This window comes from Scyliorhinus torazame, chromosome 17 (assembly GCF_047496885.1).
Source record: "Scyliorhinus torazame isolate Kashiwa2021f chromosome 17, sScyTor2.1, whole genome shotgun sequence".
NCBI lineage: Eukaryota > Metazoa > Chordata > Chondrichthyes > Carcharhiniformes > Scyliorhinidae > Scyliorhinus > Scyliorhinus torazame.
In genome coordinates this window covers 42,776,928-42,796,867 of record NC_092723.1, presented here as the reverse complement: position 1 = coordinate 42,796,867, position 19,940 = coordinate 42,776,928, and the positions used below count along the sequence as shown (strand labels likewise).

Here is a 19,940-nt window from a genome sequence, read left to right as displayed (position 1 = left end):
CCCAAGGGCACTTTTTCAACGTTTCCCAGTGTGGGAAGGAGTTAATAATAGCACCCCGTCAGTATATGGCTTTAACTAGGAGCGGGGCGACAAAAAAGGCGGTGGTGGACCAGAAGAAGGGAGAGAAGAAGAACAAAATGGCGGTGGGCGGAGACCAGGCAGCGTGAAGGCTGTGGGCAGAGGAGCAACAGGTATCCAGCGCTGCCTCAGAGATTAAAACGGACCTGCTAGAGCCGATGAAGGCTTCTATTGATAAGCTGCTGGAGACACAGACGGCCCAGGGGGTGGCGATCCGAGAGGCTCGACTAAAGATCTCCGACAATGAGGACGAGATCTTAGGCCTGGCGGTAAAGGTGGAGGCGCACGAGGCGCTCCACAAGAAATGGCAGGAGCGGTTTGAGGAGATGGAAAATCGGTCGAGGCGGAAGAATCTGTGGATTCTGGGCCTCCCGGAGGGGCTGGAGGGGCCGGACGTGGGGGCCTATGTGGTCACCATATTGAACTCGTTGATGGGAGCGGGGTCCTTCCAGGGACCCCTGGAGCTGGAAGGGGCCCATAGAGTGTTGGCGAGGAGGCCCAAAGCTAACGAGCCTCCGCGGGCGGTGCTGGTGCGGTTCCATCGGTTTGTCGATTGGGAGTGTGTGCTCAGGTGGGCCAAGAAGGAGAGGAGCAGCAGGTGGGAGAACGCGGAGGTTCGGATATATCAGGACTGGAGTGCGGAGGTGGCGAAGAGGAGGGCCGGGTACAATCGAGCGAAGGTGGTGCTGCACAGGAAGGGGGTGAAGTTTGGCATGTTGCAGCTGGCGTGATTGTGGGTAACCTACAAGGACCGGCACCATTATTTTGAGTCTCCGGAGGAGGCGTGGGCCTTTGTTCAGGCCGAGAAGCTGGACACAGATTGAGGGTTGGGATGGGCGATTGGGGACTGCGGTGGGTATGTTATGCCTATTCTTAGTTCGGGGGTGGGGGGGGGGCTTTGCATTGTTTTGGGTTTCTTTTTCTCTGTGTTTTTCTCTTTCGGGTTGGGGAGGGTGGATGGGGTGGGTTGCGCACTGTTTTGGTTGCTGGTGGAGCCTGGTAGGTGGAGAGCGCGGGCTTTTTTCCTGCGCCGAAGACTGGGGGGGGGGGCAGGGCCAGGGCGGGGAAGCGAGGATTGTTTCCCGCGCTTAGAACGGAGGGGGGAGGGGGAGCGGGAGAGGAGGGTGTGCCACACAATGGGAGGAGTCGAAGGGGAGGCGGGAGTGGCCGGGGTCAGCAGGAGTCAGCTGACTTGCGGAGGTGCAATGGGGGGAGTAAACCAGCTAGGATGGGTCCTAGCCTGGGGGGGGTGGTGGGGGGGATCGAGCTGCTGTTGCTAAGGTCAAGGAGGAGCTGGAGCGAGTGGGGGGGTCGAGACGGGGGTATGCCGCTTTGGGGAACGGGCCGGGTGTGGGGTGCGGGCGCGTGGCTGGCCGAGGAGGGGTCATGGCTAGTCGGCGGGGGAGGGGGGTGGGTAGCCCTCTGATCCGGCTGATAACCTGGAATATAAGGGGACTGAATGGGCCGGTTAAGCGGGCCCGTATGTTCACGCACCTGAAGGGGCTCAAGGCGGATGTGGTTATGCTCCAGGAGACACACCTGAAGGTGGCAGACCAGATAAGACTGAGGAAAGGGTGGGTAGGTTAGGTGTTTCACTCGGGGCTTGATGCCAAAAATCGAGGGGTGGTGATCTTGGTGGGAAAGAAGGTGTCATTCGAGGCGTCGAGCATTGTGACAGATAATGGCGGTAGGTACATAATGGCAAGTGGTAAGTTACAGGGAGAGAGGGTGGTACTGGTCAATGTGTATGCTCCGAATTGGGACGATGCGGGTTTTATGCGGCGTATGTTGGGTCGGATCCCAGACTTGGAAGTGGGGGGCCTGATAATGGGGGGAGACTTTAACACGGTGTTGGATCCGGCACTGGATCGCTCCAGGTCTAGGACGGGTAGGAAGCCGGCGGCGGCTAGAGTGCTGAGGGGATTTATGGACCAAATGGGAGGGGTGGACCCTTGGAGATTTGCAAGGCCGGGGGCTAGGGAATTTTCATTCTTCTCACCTGTCCATAAGGCTTATTCTCGAATCGACTTTTTCATTTTGAGTAGGGCGCTGATTGCGAGAGTAGAGGATACCGAGTATTCGGCAATAGCCATTTCGGACCACGCCCCGCATTGGATGGACTTGGAGATGGGGGAGGAGAGGGACCAGCGCCCGCTGTGGCGCTTGGAGGTGGGGCTGTTGGCGGACGAGGAGGTGAGCGAGCGGGTCCGAGGAAGTATAGAGAGGTACTTGGAGATCAACAACAACGGGGAGGTCCGAGTGGGGATGGTATGGGAGGCACTGAAGGCGGTGGTGAGGGGAGAGCTGATCTCCATTAGGGCCTACAAGGAGCGGGGGGAGAGGGAGAGGCTGGTGGGGGAGATGGTGAGGGTAGACAGGAGATATGCGGAAGAGCCTGAGGAAGGATTGTTGAGGAAGAGGCGCAGCCTCCAGGCCGAATTCGACCTGGTGACCACCAGGAAGGCGGAGGTGCAGTGGAGGAAGGCCCAGGGGGTGGTCTAAGAGTATGGGGAAAAGGCAAGCCGGATGCTGGCGCATCAACTTCGGAAGCGGGACGCAGCTAGGGCGATCAGGGGAGTTAAGGACAGGGGAGGGAGCATGGTGCGGAGTGTGGTTGGCATCAAGGGGTCTTCAGGGACTTCTACGAGGAATTGTACGGATTCGAGCCCCCACGGGAGGAGGGAGGGATGGGCCGTTTCCTGGACCTATTGAGGTTTCCAAAGGTGGAAGAGGGACTGGTGGCGGGACTGGGGGCCCCGATTGGGCTGGAGGAGCTGATCAAAGCGATAGGAAGCATGCAGGCGGGGAAGGCACCGGGGCCGGAAGGTTTCCCGGTCGAGTTCTATAAAAAATATATGGACCTGTTGGGCCCGCTGTTAGTTAGGACCTTTAATGAGGCAAGGGAGGGGGGGGGCTTTACCCCCGACGATGCACTGATCTCCTTGATCCTGAAGCGGGACAAGGATCCCCTGCAATGTGGGTCTTACAGATCGATTTCCTTGCTAAATGTAGATGCCAAGGTGCGGGCGAAGGTCTTAGCCACGAGGATTGAGGATTGTGTGCCGCAGATCATCCATGAAGACCAGGCGGGGTTTGTGAAGGGGAGACAGTTGAACGCGAATGTGCGGAGGCTTTTGAACGTTATCATGATGCCGGCGAGGGAGGGGGAGGCGGAGATAGTGGTGGCGATGGACGCTGAGAAAGCCTTCGATAGGGTAGAGTGGGGTACCTGTGGGAGGTGCTGAAGAGGTTTGGGTTTGGGGAGGGGTTTGTCAGGTGGGTTAGGCTGTTGTATGAGGTCCCGATGGCGAGTGTGGCCACAAATAGGAGGCGGTCCGAGTACTTTCAGTTGCACCGAGGGATGAGGCAGGGGTGTCCCCTGTCTCCCCTGCTCTTCGCACTGGCGATTGAACCCCTGGCTATGGCACTGAGAGAGTCGAGGAACTGGAGGGGGGTGGGGAGGAGCATAGGGTGTCGCTTTATGCAGACGACCTGCTGCTGTATGTGGCGGACCCGGTGGGAGGAATGCCAGAGGTAATGAGGATCCTTGGGGAATTCGGGGACTTTTCGGGGTACAAGCTCAATATGGGGAAGAGCGAGCTGTTCGTAGTTAAGCTCGGGGACCAGGAGAGGGGGATTGGCGAGCTCCCACTAAAAAGGGCGGAGAGGAGCTTCAGATATTTGGGGGTCCAGGTGGCCAGGAGCTGGGGGGCCCTGCATAGGCTTAACTTTACAAGGCTGGTGGAGCAAATGGAGGAGGAGTTCAAGAGGTGGGATGCGTTGCAGCTGTCCTTGGCGGGTAGGGTGCAGTCAATCAAAATGACGGTGCTCCCAAGGTTTTTGTTCCTGTTCCAGTGCCTCACCGTATTTATCCCGAAGGCTTTTTTCAGGCGGGTTAACAGGAGTATAATGGGGTTTGTGTGGGCGCGAGGGATTCCGAGGGTGAGAAGGGTGTTCCTGGAGCGGAGTAGAGATAGGTGGGGGCTGGTGCTGCCCAACCTCTGTGGGTACTACTGGGCCGCCAAGGCGACGATGGTGCGCAAATGGGTGATGGAGGGGGAGGGGGCTGCATGGAAGAGGCTGGAGACGGCGTCCTGTGTGGGTACGAGTCTGGGGGCGCTGGCAACGGCGCATCAGCCGCTCCCTCCAAGGAGGTATACCACGAGCCCGGTGGCGGTGGCGGCCCTCAAAATTCTGGGGCAGTGGAGGCGGCATGGGGGGAAGTTGGGGCCTCGGCGTGGACCCCATTACGGGGGAACCACCGGTTCGCCCCAGGAAGAACAGGTGGAGGGTGTTCGGGGTGGCACAGGGCAGGGATACGAAAGTTGGGGGACCTGTTTGTGGACGGGAAGTTCGTGAGCTGGAGGAGAAGTACGGGCTTCCCCCCGGGGAACACCTTCAGGTACTTACAGGTAAGGGCGTTTGCCAGACGGCAGGTGGTGGAATTCCCACGGCTACTGCCACACACAGTACAGGACAGGGTGCTCTCGGGGGGGTGGGTGGGAGTGGGGAAGATCTCGGAAATTTACCAGGTGATGCAGGAGGAGGAGGAGGCCTCGGTGGTGGAGTTGAAACGTAAGTGGGAGGAGGAGTTGGGAGAGGAGATCGAAGAGGGGACGTGGGCAGATGCCCTAGGGAGGGTGAATTCTTCCTCTTCATGCGTGAGGCTCAGCCTCATACAGTTTAAGGTGCTGCACAGGGCACACATGACCGGGACAAGGATGAGCTGGTTCTTTGGGGGTGAGGACAGATGTGTTAGGTACTCAGGGAGCCCAGCAAATCACACCCATATGTTCTGGGCATGCCCAGCGCTGGAGGAATTTTGGAAGGGCGTAGCAAGGACAGTGTCGAGGGTGGTAGGATCCAGGGTCAGACTGGGCTGGGGGCTCGCAATATTTGGGGTGGCAGAGGAGCCGGGAGTGCAGGAGGTGAAAGAGGCTGGAATTCTGGCCTTTGCGTCCCTGGTAGCCCGGCGAAGGATTCTCCTTCAGTGGAAAGATGCAAGGCCCCCAAGCGTGGAATCCTGGATCAGCGATATGGCAGGGTTCATTAAATTGGAGAGGGTGAAATTCGCCTCGAGAGGGTCGGTGCAAGGGTTCTTTAGGCGGTGGCAACCGTTCTTAGACTTTCTGGCAGAACGGTAGACATTGGTCAATGGCAGCAGCAGCTCGGGGGGGGGGGGGGGGGGGCGGGTTTACTTCATTTTTGTTTATGTTATTTACACTGGAGGGTCTGAGGGGTGTATACACCTGTTGTGTTAAGTCGGAGTGTTCATGTTAATTTATTATTTATGTACAGGGGGAGGGGTTTGGGGGTTGCTTTTTTAGATTGTGTTTTCTACTTAACCCTGTTGGGTTCTTTTTTCTTTCTCGTTTTGTTATTGATATTTTATGAAAACCTTTAATAAAAATTATTTTTTAAAAAGTAAAAAATGAATCATTTCAATATTAATCTTTCCCTTCTCCCATTTTTAAAGAAGCTACTTCTCACTATTTTACACTTAGTTTCTCTCTGTCTGCATTGCTCCACATGAGGCCAGTTTAGCTCATTTGGCTCGACAGCTGGTTCATGATGCAGAGCAAGGCCAGTAGCGCAGGTTCAATTCCCGTACCGGTTGAGGTTATTCTTGAAGGCACCACCTTCTCAGATGTGCCCCTCAGCTGAGGTGTGTTGATCCTCGGGTTATATCACTACCAGTCAGCTCTCCCCTCATCTGGGACTATGGCGACTTTACCTAATCCACATGGAACCACTGATAATATGCAGGATGAATTGACTAGTTGGTTGGTCACTGATCAAAATGGACAAACACATGCTCACACATAGAATCCCAGTAAGTTGACTAAAAGCGCAATACCAGTACAAACTCATTTACTAATTGCCAACTCACTGTATAACGAGTAAAGACGCTATCAGGTCACCCACTGAGCCAATGGGTTAGGTTGGGCTAGGTGATTTTTTTTTTGTGGTGGTCTGCCTGTCTCTATCAACCTGATCAAGGAAAGGTCTATTTCTGATCGATATCCAATAACGGCAATCAGAAAATCGGTCTATGATTACTGAATGGGATGCCCCTGCATGGCGAATAACTTTTTGTCTTTGAATATTTTTATTGGCATTTTCAATTATACACAGTAAAACTTTACATTCTGTATTTACAGCACAAGAAGGCATACGGCATGCTTGCCTTCATTGGCCGGGGCATTGAGTATAAGAATTGGCAAGTCATGTTGCAGCTGTATAGAACCTTAGTTAGGCCACACTTGGAGTATAGTGTTCAATTCTGGTCGCCACACTACCAGAAGGATGTGGAGGCTTTAGAGAGGGTGCAGAAGAGATTTACCAGAATGTTGCCTGGTATGGAGGGCATAAGCTATGAGGAGCGATTGAATAAACTCGGTTTGTTCTCACTGGAACGAAGGAGGTTGAGGGGCGACCTGATAGAGGTATACAAAATTATGAGGGGCATAGACAGAGTGGATAGTCAGAGGCTTTTCCCCAGGGTAGAGGGGTCAATTACTAGGGGGCATAGGTTTAAGGTGAGAGGGGCAAGGTTTAGAGTAGATGTACGAGGCAAGTTTTTTACGCAGAGGGTAGTGGGTGCCTGGAACTCGCTACCGGAGGAGGTAGTGGAAGCGGGGACGATAGGGACATTTAAGGGGCATCTTGACAAATATATGAATAGGATGGGAATAGAAGGATACGGACCCAGGAAGTGTAGAAGATTGTAGTTTAGTCGGGCAGTATGGTCGGCACGGGCTTGGAGGGCCGAAGGGCCTGTTCCTGTGCTGTACATTTCTTTGTTCTTTGTTCTTTGTTCACATGCAGTGCTGTAAATTCACTTGTTCTTGGTGTTTCCTCCCCCCCTTCCCCTCTTCCTGCTCCCCCCCTCCCAAGGCCCCTCCTTGGCATTCCCCCTCTTTCGTTCAGGGAGTTCTGTCCCCTAGCTCCTATTCTCCCCTTTCCCCCCACTTCCTTTTATGTTTTCTGTTGCTGGCCTTGTGGGTTCAGGAGGGATGGAGGGCCTTCCGCACCCCCCCCCCCCCTCCCTCCCAATGCTTCTCCCTGTAGTTCCCCTGAGATTCCATCTCTCGTCCTCTCCCTTTGCCCTTAGAGTTGTGTATCTCTGTCTACTTTCTCTCGTCTCTCGCTTTTTCCCTATTTGCTGTTGGCTTCGAACAGGTCTTGGAATAGGCCGACGAACTGCCTCCATGCTTCGAGGAAGCATTTTTCCGACCGTCTGATGGTGGACTTGATCTTCTCCGGATGGAGCAATTCCGCCAGGTCTCCCAGCCAATCTGCAGCTGTGGGTGGTGCTGCTGATCGCCAGCCGAGCAGGATTCTCCGGCGTGCGATTAGGGAGCATGGTGAATAACGTGCTGATACTCTGCGCCTGGCCTACACATGAGAAATTACCATGTTGGAACAGTATCAGTTTACTGCAGTCGGCAACCTCAAGAGAGGAGGGGAATCCGAGTAGAAAATTGGAAAGGAAAATCTAATAAAGGCATAACCAACTGTCTCACTAAATAGTTAGGAACATACAAAAATGAAAGCTTGGTGAACCCAATCATCATGGTTTGATGATTCGAGTTCCCCCATCGTGAACCTTATCAATTGCCTTCTCACAACCAGTAACCAGAAAATCTTCTGGGAGAGGCAAAAACCAGAGAATGATCCTTTTGCCAATTTATGAAAAAGCTCAGAAATATCTCTCTGACCTCCCACCCCAACCACCAAAGGTGATCATTGTGTTCATTATAATATGGTATTTCATAGTGCGATTGACAATAATGGGAATTGTCAATAAATCCAGGACTATATGCATACAACAAGTGATCAACAAATAATTGCGGCTGAACCCACATTATTGATTTGGTGGAGGAAAACATATTAATTTTGATCATCAAATTTAACAATGTGTTACGGACCCCTGGGCTAGTGTACTGTCAATTCCAGCCCCACCTGACCCAGAGTCACAACAGGGGTGAAATTAATTTTTATTTTAAATACCCAAGGTCTTTTGTTACCCAAGAACTACAGTCACTAGGTTTGTAAATATACACACAGTGAACTTCTAATAATTAACAGTGATTATAATTAAATAGACAAAATAAATACACTGGTATCTGCTATCTGATTTCAACCCCCCCCCCCCTTTCCAACTCACCCCACCCTCTATACACACACACAAACAAACAAAATAAAAATATAATGGTCTTTGTTTCAGATGGATGTCTTCCAGTTAGTTTCTTTCTCAAGTTCAGGCCCTTCGTTGGGGTATTTCCTTTTCCTCTGCTTGTAATCTTCACTGCAGAACCGTTGGGTTTCTTTGCCTGGGATAAACCAGGCACTCACTGAGAGCGCTGGCAGAGAGAGGGAGAAAACACAGCTCTTCTTCCTTCCAGCGTCTAGAGCCGTCTGCCAGATTCTGCTTGAAACACCACCTGGCCAGAACCAAATCGCTAACTGTTGTCAGACACTGTCACTGGCCAACCCAATGGTTGCCATTTAGCCAACTGAATCAAATCCCCCCAGTCTGCTGGGTGCCTGAAAGTCTGAGCTCTCTGGCTCCAAATGTAAAACTTCATAACATGGTGTCACAGTTTGAAACTTTCGAGTTCACGACATGCTCTGCTCTTAAAGGTATGTCTCAATTAACTATCCATGGACCAAAAACAATAAGGAGAAAATAAAAAAAATAGGAACTAAGGAAATCAACAAGAAGGACCCATACAAATGTTACATTTAAAGTTTATTGTTAGTAACTGCATTTGATGCCATAAAACATTTCAAATTCATATTTATTTAAAATCTGTGATTATACTATGTTTGCAGATCATCTGGGCAAATAGTAATAAAGTGGGCTGCAGTAGTCACTCTTGTGATGAAGTGAAAGGCCTGGAATATAAAAACCTGTCTCTTCTGGTCTGCAACTATTTGCCTCCGTAAGTATAAATATTACTGAAATCTCGACAGGTAGCCATTTCTAATCCTGCCATGTTAAAATCTATGATATGTGTTACTTTTGCACAAATGCTGCTTGGTTATGGGGGTCGGTTTAGCTCAGTTGATTGGACAGCTAGTTTGTGATGCAGAGCGCAGCAACAGCACCGGTTCAATTCCCGTACTGACTGAGGTCATTCATGAAGGCCCTTGTCTTCGCAAACCTTTTAAAAAATAAATTTAGAGTACCCAATTATTTCTTTCCAATTAAGGGGCAATTTAGCGTGGCCAATCTATCTAACCTACACTCTTTGCATTGTGAAACCCACGCAGACACGGGGAGAATGTGCAAACTCCACACAGACAGTGACCCCGGACCAGATGTCGAACCCGGGTCCTCAGTGCCGTGAGGCTGCAGTGCTAACCACTGTGCCACGTGCTGCCCGTGTCTTTTCTAACCTGCCCCTAGCCTGAAGTGTGGTGATCCTCAGGTTGAATCGCCACCAGTCAGCTCTCCCCCTCAAAGGGGAAAGAACTCTGTGGTCATCTCGGACTATGGCAACTTTACTTTTACAGTTAACTTCTGCAAGGTAAACTAAATCTATGATACTGCAGTATGTTTTTACATGTTGTGTTAAACTGGAAGCACTTCTCTCTATTTGAGTACTTCTATAAAGCAACTGTATCTGCTCTTTTGTGATGCCACGTTTAAAAAGTCACACAGCCCTGAAGTGGTAAAAGTTAGATTTGTTTCTGTGCACCATGTTTATCAGAGAATTGGTGAGCCCACTCAAACTTTATTTCTATTTCTAGAGGTAACGTAGTCGGAGAACATCCATATAAGAAAGGAACCCCCTGCAGTGAATGCCCAGATGGAACCAAATGCATTGAGAATCTTTGCAGTGAGTATCCCCCGTGAAACGTTTTGGGTTTAAGTTAGTTAAATCCAAGTCTAGATTCTGCAAAAATCACCTGTCTGACAGAAACTTTATCTGCCAGGATTATGTTTTAGGAATACAGGGATATTTTCGTCCCATGATTTTCCATTTGGAACTGTTTCTGGGCCTTTACCAGAATTGCTATCTTGGAACAGCACTGACGGTACAAAATAATCAAAATCCACCCATTTACAGTTTGACCTTGAGCTAGAGCCATAAGTTAAGTTGTTTCCTACAATATGGCCTTGTTTCTGAGACTGATTCCTGCTACCACTTTGCTCTTATGACATTCTCAGCTCTTTCACCGTGTGTGATTCTTTGCTGCAGATTGAAGAACATTACAAATGATGTTCTCTATTCGTCCTGCAATTTCGGGAGCAGTGAAGAAATTGTTTCCAGACATTTTATCTTCACTGACCATTAAGTCAGCCAGGTTTTCCTCTGCAGAAGGACAGGGGCTTAACTTAACATGACATCAACGGGCTGCAACAGCATTTTAATTTTGGCATTCAGGAGTCCTGCAAGGGACCAAGTCTAACATCTGTCCCAATAAGAACTGTATGGAGTGGTCAGCAGAGACCAAGACAAGTTTCAAAATGTTACTTGGAAGCTGTGCTCCCTTGGACCCCAGAAGGACTACTTGAGTTTCCTCAACTCCAGCCCTGTCTCAATCTTCTCCGCCACAACCAGCATTTGTTTGGCAACCCCACCATTCATATTTTATGCTGGAACCTGCTCCCTTGGGTCCCATCAGTGTCTGGCTCATGCTCCAAGTCCACTCCTGCTTACTGACATTGTTGTTATTCCTGCTGGCAGGGGACAGATTTAAAATCTTCATGAGACCTGTCTATCGACATTGGCCAGACATTGCTTCCTTCATGACTTCCAGATGTGCCACATCCCTGGGGCCCCACACATTGGCCCGACTTCCTCAACAGTTAATTAAATACACATAAGATGAACTCATCAACTTCAGTCATCAAAGACCTTACCTTGATCATAAGGTCAGAAGTTGGGATTTTCACTGACGATCGCAGTGTTCTATTCTTAATTCCTCAGATAACAAAGCAGTCTGCGTCCACATGCAGCAAAGCATGGATGACATTCAAGCTTGGGCTCGTATGTGCCAAGTAAAATTCCAGACAATGATTGTCTTCCAATAAGAAAGACTCCAAATACCTCCCCTTAGCATTCAATGACATTACTGAATCCCCCACCATCACCATTAACCACTAACTTCACTGAACCAGGCAATTAAACACCATGAAAGCAAAAGCAGGTCAGAGATTCAGCATTCTGTGGCAAATGGCTCACCTCCTGATTCCCCAAAGTTTTTCCACCATCTATAAGGCTGAAGTCAGGAATGTGATGGAATATTCTCTCCAGTTGCTTGGATGAGAGAACCTCCAACAACACTCAAGCTCAATATCATCCAGGACAAAGCTAAACTCTTGATTGGCGCCCCATCCACCACCTTAAACCTTTACTCTCTCCACCAGCGACTACCATGCCTGCAGTGTATACCATCAACTTGATGCTCTGTGGTATCTCCCCAATGCTTCTTTGACATCACCTCTCAAATTGACAACCCCTACCACCTAAAAAGGACAAGGATAAGTGGGACATGGGAACACCATTAACTCCAAGCTTCCCTCCAAGTCATGCTCCATCCAGACTTGGAAATATATCGGGGGGATTTTCCTGCCATTCCCGGCAGCTGGATCTTCCGGTCCTGCCAACGGCAAACCCCCGCCAAGGGTTTCCCGGCAGCGGGGGTTGGCTTCAATGGGAAATCCCATTGACAGCGGCAGGACCAGAAGATCCTGTCCACTGCCCATGGCGAACTGCCTCCAACCACCGAGACACATGCCGCGGGGAGGTGCAGTAAATCACCCCCCCCCCCCCATCGTCTTTATTCATCATCACCGTGTAAAAAGTCTGGAACTGCATACTGCGTTTGACAAGGTCCAACATGGCAGACTGGTACAAAATCTAAAATCACATGGAATTCAGGGTGGGCTGGCTAGATAGACACAGAACTGGCTTGGTTATGGAACACAGAGTAGGAGTGGAAGAGTGTATTTAAAATAGTGATCTGTAGCTAGTGGTGTTCCGCATGGATCAGTGCTGGGACCTCTGTTGTTTGTAGTATATATAAATGATCTGAAGGAAAATGTGGGTGGTCTGATTAATAAGTTTGCAGATGACACGAAGATTGACAGAGTTGCTGGTGGTGCCGAGGATTGTCAGAGGATACAAAAGGATATAAATAGATTGGAGACTTGGGCACACAAATGGCAGATGGAGTTTAATCCAGACAAATGCGAGGGGATGCATTTTGGAGAATCAAATCTAGGTATGAATTATACTGTAAATAGCAGAACCCTTAGGAACATTAACATAAGAGGGATCTGGGCGTGCAAGTCCACAGTTCCTTAAAAGTGGCAACATAGGTGGCCAAGGTAATTAAGAAGGCATATGTCATGCTTGCTTTCATCAGCTGGGGCATTGGGTACAGGAGTTGGGAAATCATGTTGCAGCTATAAAGAACCTTGGATAGGCCGCAATTGGAGTATTGCGTGCAGTTCTGGTCACCACATTATCAGAAGGACGTGGAAGCTTTGGAGAGAGTGCAAAGAAGGTTCCCCAGGATGTTGCCTGGTTTTGAAGGTGTTGACTATGAGGAGAGGTTGATTAAACTAGGATTGTTTTCACTGGAAAGCCAGAGGCAGAAGGCAGACCTGATAGAGGTCTACAAAATCCTGAGAGGCATAGACCGAGTGGATAGTCAGAGGCTTTTCCCAAAGATGGAAGTGTCAATTATAAGGGGGCATGGGTTCAAGGTGAGAGGGGGAAAGTTTAAGAGGGATGCACGGGGAAAGTTTTTCACGCAGAGAGTGGTGAGTGCCTGGAACGCGCTGCCAGAGGATGTGGTGGAAGCAGGCACAATGGCAACATTTAAGATGCATCTGGATGGGTACATGAATAGGGAGGAAATAGAGGAATATGGACTGAGTAAGGGCAGAAGGTTCTGTCTTAGTTAGGGCATCATGATTGGCACAGGCTTGGAGGGCCAAAGGGCCTGTTCCTGTGCTGTACTTTTCTTTGTTACCTTCACACAGGCTGCAGTGGTTTATTAAGGCAACTCATCATTATCGCTTCAAGGGCAATAAGGAATGGGATTAAAAGAAACATTTACGACTTTCTGTCAGCTTCAAATTTCAATTTGTTTTTTTATTTGTACATGAGTTGCTGATGTTGGTAAGTCCACATTTATTGACCATCCCTAGTTATCATGAGAAGAAAGATGGGAATGGGCCTTCTCCTTGAACCTCCTTGCAATCATTGTTGTGGTGGTATGTGTTTTGGAGGTGAATCTGGAGCTTATGTTGTTTCCATGGCATTACTGCCCTTATCATTCTTGGTGTCTGCAGGGGAGAGAGAGTGCAGTGTATCCTGTAGATAAAACATACTGTGGCTACAGTGCCTTGGTTGCAGAACAACTGGGTATTGTGTGCAATGGCAGGCATACCAACGAAATGATCTGCTAGGTCTTCGATGGCATCATGTTTCTTGAATGTTGTTGCAGTTGCACATATTCAGTCCTTACCTAAGCCTTGTAGATTCTAGATGGGACTTGAGGGGTCTAGCGATGATTAAAATACCCAGACTCAGCCTTGCTGCTGTTGCCACATTTGTTAAATATATTTGGTGCAGTTCACCTTCTGGCTAATGGTGACCCCATGATGTTGAAGACAGGGGACTAGGTGATGATTTAGTTGAAATTCAGGGGATAAGGGCTGATGATTCAATTGTTTACGATGCTGATTATTTGGCACTTAGGTTTTGCAAATATTATCCATCATTTGTTAATCAAAGCCGAAAATCACTCAAAACATGTGTAAATTAGCACGGGCTGTTTCACGATTGGAGGAGCAGTAAACAAAGTGGAACATTGTGGAGCTTCAGGGAGCAATTCCAGTCCTGATTCTTTTTTAAAATATTTATATTCACACCAGAGAGTACATAAACATGAACACATAAACTTTCAAGAACATAACACAATCCCCACATTGACATTTTTCCCTTTTTCTTCCCTTGACATCCCCCTGCCCTCCCCACCCCTACCCTCTCGCAAATAAAAAGTCCTCAAACCAGGGACAAGAACAACATCCAACTCACAAAGAACCCTCTCACCACCCCCACCCCCCCCCCCCCCCCCCCCCCCACGACACTTCCTGAGGGCGATCTTAATCTTTTCCAATTTAAGGAATTGTGCTACATCCCCCAGGAACACCGACACTCTTGTTGGCTCCACTAACCTCCACTCGAGTAGAATGTGCCGTCGAGCAATCAGAGTGGCGAAGGTCATCACTTTGGAACTCTTCCCCTCCAGCAGCTCCGGTAGATCCGACACTCAATAATAGCTACCCAAGGGCCTGGTAACATCTCCACCCCCTCGATTTTCGATAATGCTTCGAATGTCGGGCCCCAAAAGCCCACCAATCTTAGATATGACCAAAACATGTGGATATGATTTGCCGGCCCCCCTCCACATCTCTCACCCTTATCCTCTATCTCTGGAAAGAACCCGCTCATCCGAGCCCGCGTCACGTGGGCCCTATGCACCTCCTTGAACTGTACCAAACACACCCTAACATAGGACGACATTACATTTACCCGGTGCATTATCTTAGAACAAAGGACAAAGAAAAGTACAGCACAGGAACAGGCCCTTCAGCCCTCCAAGCCTGTGCCGACCATGCTGGCTGTCTAAACTAAAATCTTCTACACTTACGGGGTCCGTATCCCTCTATTCCCATCCTATTCATGTATTTGTCAAGATGCCCCTTAAATGTCACTATCGTCCCTGCTTCCACCACCTCCTCCGGCAGCGAGTTCCAGGCACCCACTACCTCTGTGTAAAAACCTTGCCTCGTACATCCCCTCTAAATCTTGCCCCTCGCACTTTAAACCTATGCCCTCTAGTAATTGACCCCTCTACCCTGGGTAAAAGTCTCTGACTATCCATCCTGTCTCAGCCCCTCATAATTTTGTAGACCTCTAGCAGATCGCCCCTCAACCTCCTTCGTTCCAGTGAGAACAAACCAAGTTTATTCAACCTCTCCTCATAGCTAATGCCCTCCATACCAGGCAACATCCTGGTAAATCTCTTCTGCATTCTGCACCTTTTCTAAAGCCTCCACATCCTTCTGGTAGTGTGGTGACCAGAATTGAACACTTTACTCCAAGTGTGGCCTAACTAAGGTTCTCTACAGCTGCAACATGACCTGCCAATTTTTATGCTCAATGCCCCGGCCAATGAAGGCAAGCATGCCGTATGCCTTCTTGACTACTCTCCACCTTTGTTGCCCCATTCCGTGACCTGTGGACCTGTCCACCTAGATCTCTCTGACTGTCAATACTCTTGAGAGTTCTACCATTCACTTTATATTCCCTACCTGTATTAGACCTTCCAAAATGCATTATCTTACTCCAAACCTTCCCCCCTAACTCCACACCCTACTCTCCCTCCCTCTTCTGCTGAATCTCCTCAATTGGTGCTTTCCCTGTGCTCACTAGCCATCCATAAATATCCACAATCTTCCCATCCCCCAACTTGTCTGGAGATAACAAGCTGTCCAATGGAGTGTGCTCAAGTATCTGAGGGAACGAGGGTACCTCCTTCCACACAAATTCTCGTAACTGTATATAACTGAACCCCCCCCCCCCAGCAATTGGTATCTCTCTTGGAACTCGCCCACCCTTGCAAACCTTCCTTCCATGAACAAGTCCCTCACTCGTTCCACCCCTTCCCTATGCCACCGCCTATATGTCGAATCCAGTCCTGCTGGGGTGAACCAGTGATTTTCAGGAATAGGGCAGTACCGACATGCCTCCCACACCAAAATGCCATCTCAGCTGTTTTCAGACCTTTGTGGACAATGCCACCACTGGACTCATCTTGTGCCTCTCTGGGTAGAACAGAAAGGGCCTTAACTTTAAGCTTACCCCAAAACACAACGCGTTCTCCAGCTGCACCAACTCCAACCCGTCCACCCCCCACCACTGCCGGACCATCTCCATGTTTGCCGCCAATAATAATACAACATATTCGGGAGCACCAGCCCTCCCATCCACCGCCTCCTTTGTAGAAACTCCCTCCAAATCCACGGCGTCTTGCCAGCCCACATGAATGCCGAAATTAGCCTACCCAGCTTACAAAAAACGGCTTTTGCAGGAATATCGGGAGAAACTGAAATACAAAAATCTTGGCAGGACGTTCATTATGACCGTCTACACCCTCCCTGCTAACGATAGTGGGAGGCATCCCACCCCCTCAAATCCCCTTTCACTCCCGCCACCAAGCCGGCCAGATTCCATTTATGCATCATGGCCCAGTCATAGGCCACCTGAATACCCAGGTATCTGAACCTACCCCAGGCCAACCTAAATGGTACGGCACTCAAATCTGCCCCTCTCCCCAGGGCGGTTCACCGGAAACACTTCATTTTTGGCAATATTCAATTTGTAGCCTGAAAATGCACCAAACCTCTCCAATATGCCCATTAACCTATCCATACTTTCCAATCGATTGAAAATATACAGCAGCAAATCATCTACGTTAGGTGAGACTCTATGCTCCCTGCCTCCCTTACAATGTCCGACCACTTGCCTGATGCCTAGAGCGCAATGGCTTAGGGTTCGAATGCCAACACAAATAGAGGTGGGGATAATGGGCACCAACGCCTCGTACCCCGCGTAACCGGAAATCACCCGAACTAATCAAATTTATCCTGACGCTAACTGTGTAGGCTGCATGGATGTGGGAATACCGACTCGTGACGTTTTCGTGTAAGACACAGGTCTCAATGGCGGTCGCTAGTGTGAGCTGCTTTACTTTGAGGAGCTGCTGTCGTAGGGGGTCCGACTGAACACCTAAAACGATCTGGTCAGGTATCATGGAGTCGGAGGTGGGCCCGTAGCTGCAAGACTGCGCAAGGATGCGGAGGTGCGTGAGAAAGGATTGGAAAGGATCATCCTTACCCTGCAAACGCTGTTGGAACACGTAGCGATCAAAACTTTCATTCACCTCTACGCTGCAGTGAGTGTCAAACTTGAGGAGGACTGTCTTGAACTTTGTTTTATCTTCATCATCCGCAAAGGTGAGAGAATTGAAAATGTGGATGGCACGGTCCCCGGCCATGGATAGGAGGAGAGCAATCTTCCTGGTATCCGAGGCGTCCTCCCTGTCTGTGGCTTTGAGGAAGAGCTGGAAGCGCTGTTTGAAAATCTTCCAGTTGGCCCCTAGGTTGCCAGCGATGCGGAGCGGCGGCGGGCTGATGTTGTCCATGTTGCAGGATGACGAAATGCTGGCGAAAGGCAGATCACTTGCAGGTAGGTCTAAGAAGTTCTAATATCCCTCAGCTCCTGGTATCATGATGTGTTGGATGTTCTGGATCCATGGAACACATACAGGTCACCAACACTTGAAATAGTGCAACACTATTTTATTGAATCATTAACTGTTTAACATACTCAGACTGTGGGTTAACACGCTACTAGCTTTAACTAAAGACCTTTGCCTTGTCCTAACCAGTCGATGCACTCAGTACATGGTGAATGTCTGTCCTGCAGGCTGTGAGCTCTGTCTTACATAGAACATAGAACATAGAACGATACAGCGCAGTACAGGCCATTCGGCCCACGATGTTGCACCGACATGGGAAGTCAAAAAACAAAAGCCATCTAACCTACACTATGCCATTATCATCCATATGCTTATCCAATAAACTTTTAAATGCCCTCAATGTTGCCGAGTTCACTACTGTTGCAGGTAGGGCATTCCACGGCCTCACCACTCTTTGCATAAAGAACCTACCTCTGTCCTATATCTATTACCCCTCAGATTAAGGCTATGTCCCCTCGTGCTAGCCATTTCCATCCGCGGGAGAAGGCTCTCACTGTCCACCCTATCTAACCCCCTGATCATTTTCTATGCCTCTATTAAGTCTCCTCTTAACCTTCTTCTCTCTAACGAAAACAACCTCAAGTATATCAGCCTTTCCTCATAAGATTTTCCCTCCATACCAGGCAACATCCTGGTAAATCTCCTCTGCACCCGTTCCAAAGCTTCCACGTCCTTCCTATAATGAGGTGACCAGAACTGTACGCAATACTCCAAATGCGGCCGTACCAGAGTTTTGTACAGCTGCAACATGACCTCATGACTCTGGAACTCAATCCCTCTACCAATAAAGGCCAACACACCATAGGCCTTCTTCACAACCCTATCAAACTGGGTGGCAAGTTTCAGGGATCTATGTACATGGACACCGAGATCCCTCTGCTCATCCACACTTCCAAGAATTTTACCATTAGCCAAATATTCCGCATTCCTGTTATTCCTTCCAAAGTGAATCACCTCACACTTCTCTGCATTAAACTCCATTTGCCACCTCTCAGCCCAGCTCTGCAGCTTATCTATGTCCCTCTGTAACCTGCAACATCCTTCCGCACTGTCGACAACACCACCGACTTTAGTGTCGTCTGCAAATTTACTCACCCACCCTTCTGCCCCCTCCTCTAGGTCATTTATAAAAATGACAATTAGCAACGGCCCCAGAACAGATCCTTGTGGTACGCCACTTGTAACTGAACTCCATTCTGAACATTTCCCATCAACCACCACCCTCTGTCTTCTTTCAGCTAGCCAATTTCTGATCCACATCTCTAAATCACCCTCAATCCCCAGCCTCCATATTTTCTGCAATAGCCTACCGTGGGGAACCTTAGCAAATGCTTTACTGAAATCCATATACACCACATCAACTGCTCTACCCTCGTCTACCTGTTCAGTCACCTTCTCAAAGAACTCGATAAGGTTTGTGAGGCATGACCTACCCTTCACAAAGCCATGCTGACTATCCCTAATCATATTATTCCTATCTAGATGATAATAAATCTTGTCTCTTATAATCCCCTCCAAGACTTTACCCACAACAGACGTGAGGCTCACCGGTCTATAGTTGCCGGGGTTGTCTCTACTCCCCTTCTTGAACAAAGGGACCACATTTGCTATCCTCCAGTCCTCTGGCACTATTCCTGTAGCCAATGATGACATAAAAATCAAAGCCAAAGGCTCAGCAATCTCTTCCCTGGCTTCCCAGAGAATCCTAGGATAAATCCCATCAGGCCCTGGGGACTTGTCTATTTTCAGACTGTCCAGAATTGCCAACACCTCTTCCTTACGTATCTCAATGCCATCTATTCTAATAGCCTGGGTCTCAGCATTCTCCTCCACAACATTCTCTTTTTCCTGAGTGAATACTGACGAAAAATATTAATTTAGTATCTCGCCTATCTCTTCAGACTCCACACACAACTTCCCATCCCTGTCCTTGACTGGCCCTACTCTTACCCTAGTCATTCTTTTATTCCTGACATACCTATAGAAAGCTTTTGGGTTTTCCTTGATCCTACCTGCCAAATACGTCTTACTAGGAAGCTGCAGCTCGAATGAGCGGGAACTCTGATGCCCCTGTCTTTATAGTGCGTGTGCTCTAACTGGTGATTGGCTGTGGTGTTGTGTGTGTTGATTGGTCCCACTGTGTGTCCATCAGTGTGTGTCTGCACCATGATACACTGGTGTATATTATGACAAACCCCATCAACTGCTCCATTGGCAATGGGGTGGACGACACAACTCTACCTCTAGAGCCGTCGCCGTGTTCGATTTCCGCTGGGTGCAATCCTACACTCTAACAATTAATCAAATGTTGTCTTAATGGGAAGTGAGGAACTCACACCTTTCCTGGCATTCAGCTCTTTGCAGGGAATTGGGCTGGATTCATCCATCCCGCCTGCTGCAAGATCGCCACGGGCAGGACGCGGACTATGGAAAGGTCTATTGACCTCAGGCGGGAATTTCCGGTCACCGGGCAGGCATGGTTGGAGAATCCTGCCCAGAATCTTTAC

The 19,940-nt window shown here is 49.3% G+C and overlaps 1 protein-coding gene across 1 annotated transcript in view; it reads left to right on the top strand.

Annotated features, from left to right (window-relative positions):
- The window catches only part of LOC140393530 (peptidase inhibitor 16-like), a 46,188-nt gene that overhangs the window by 19,459 nt on the left and 6,789 nt on the right, over positions 1–19,940 (top strand). Inside the window, exons 3-4 of the mRNA XM_072479831.1 lie at positions 8,917–9,026; positions 9,838–9,926. Coding sequence (XP_072335932.1) covers positions 8,917–9,026; positions 9,838–9,926 — 199 coding nt within the window. The remainder of the gene's footprint in view (positions 1–8,916; positions 9,027–9,837; positions 9,927–19,940) is intronic.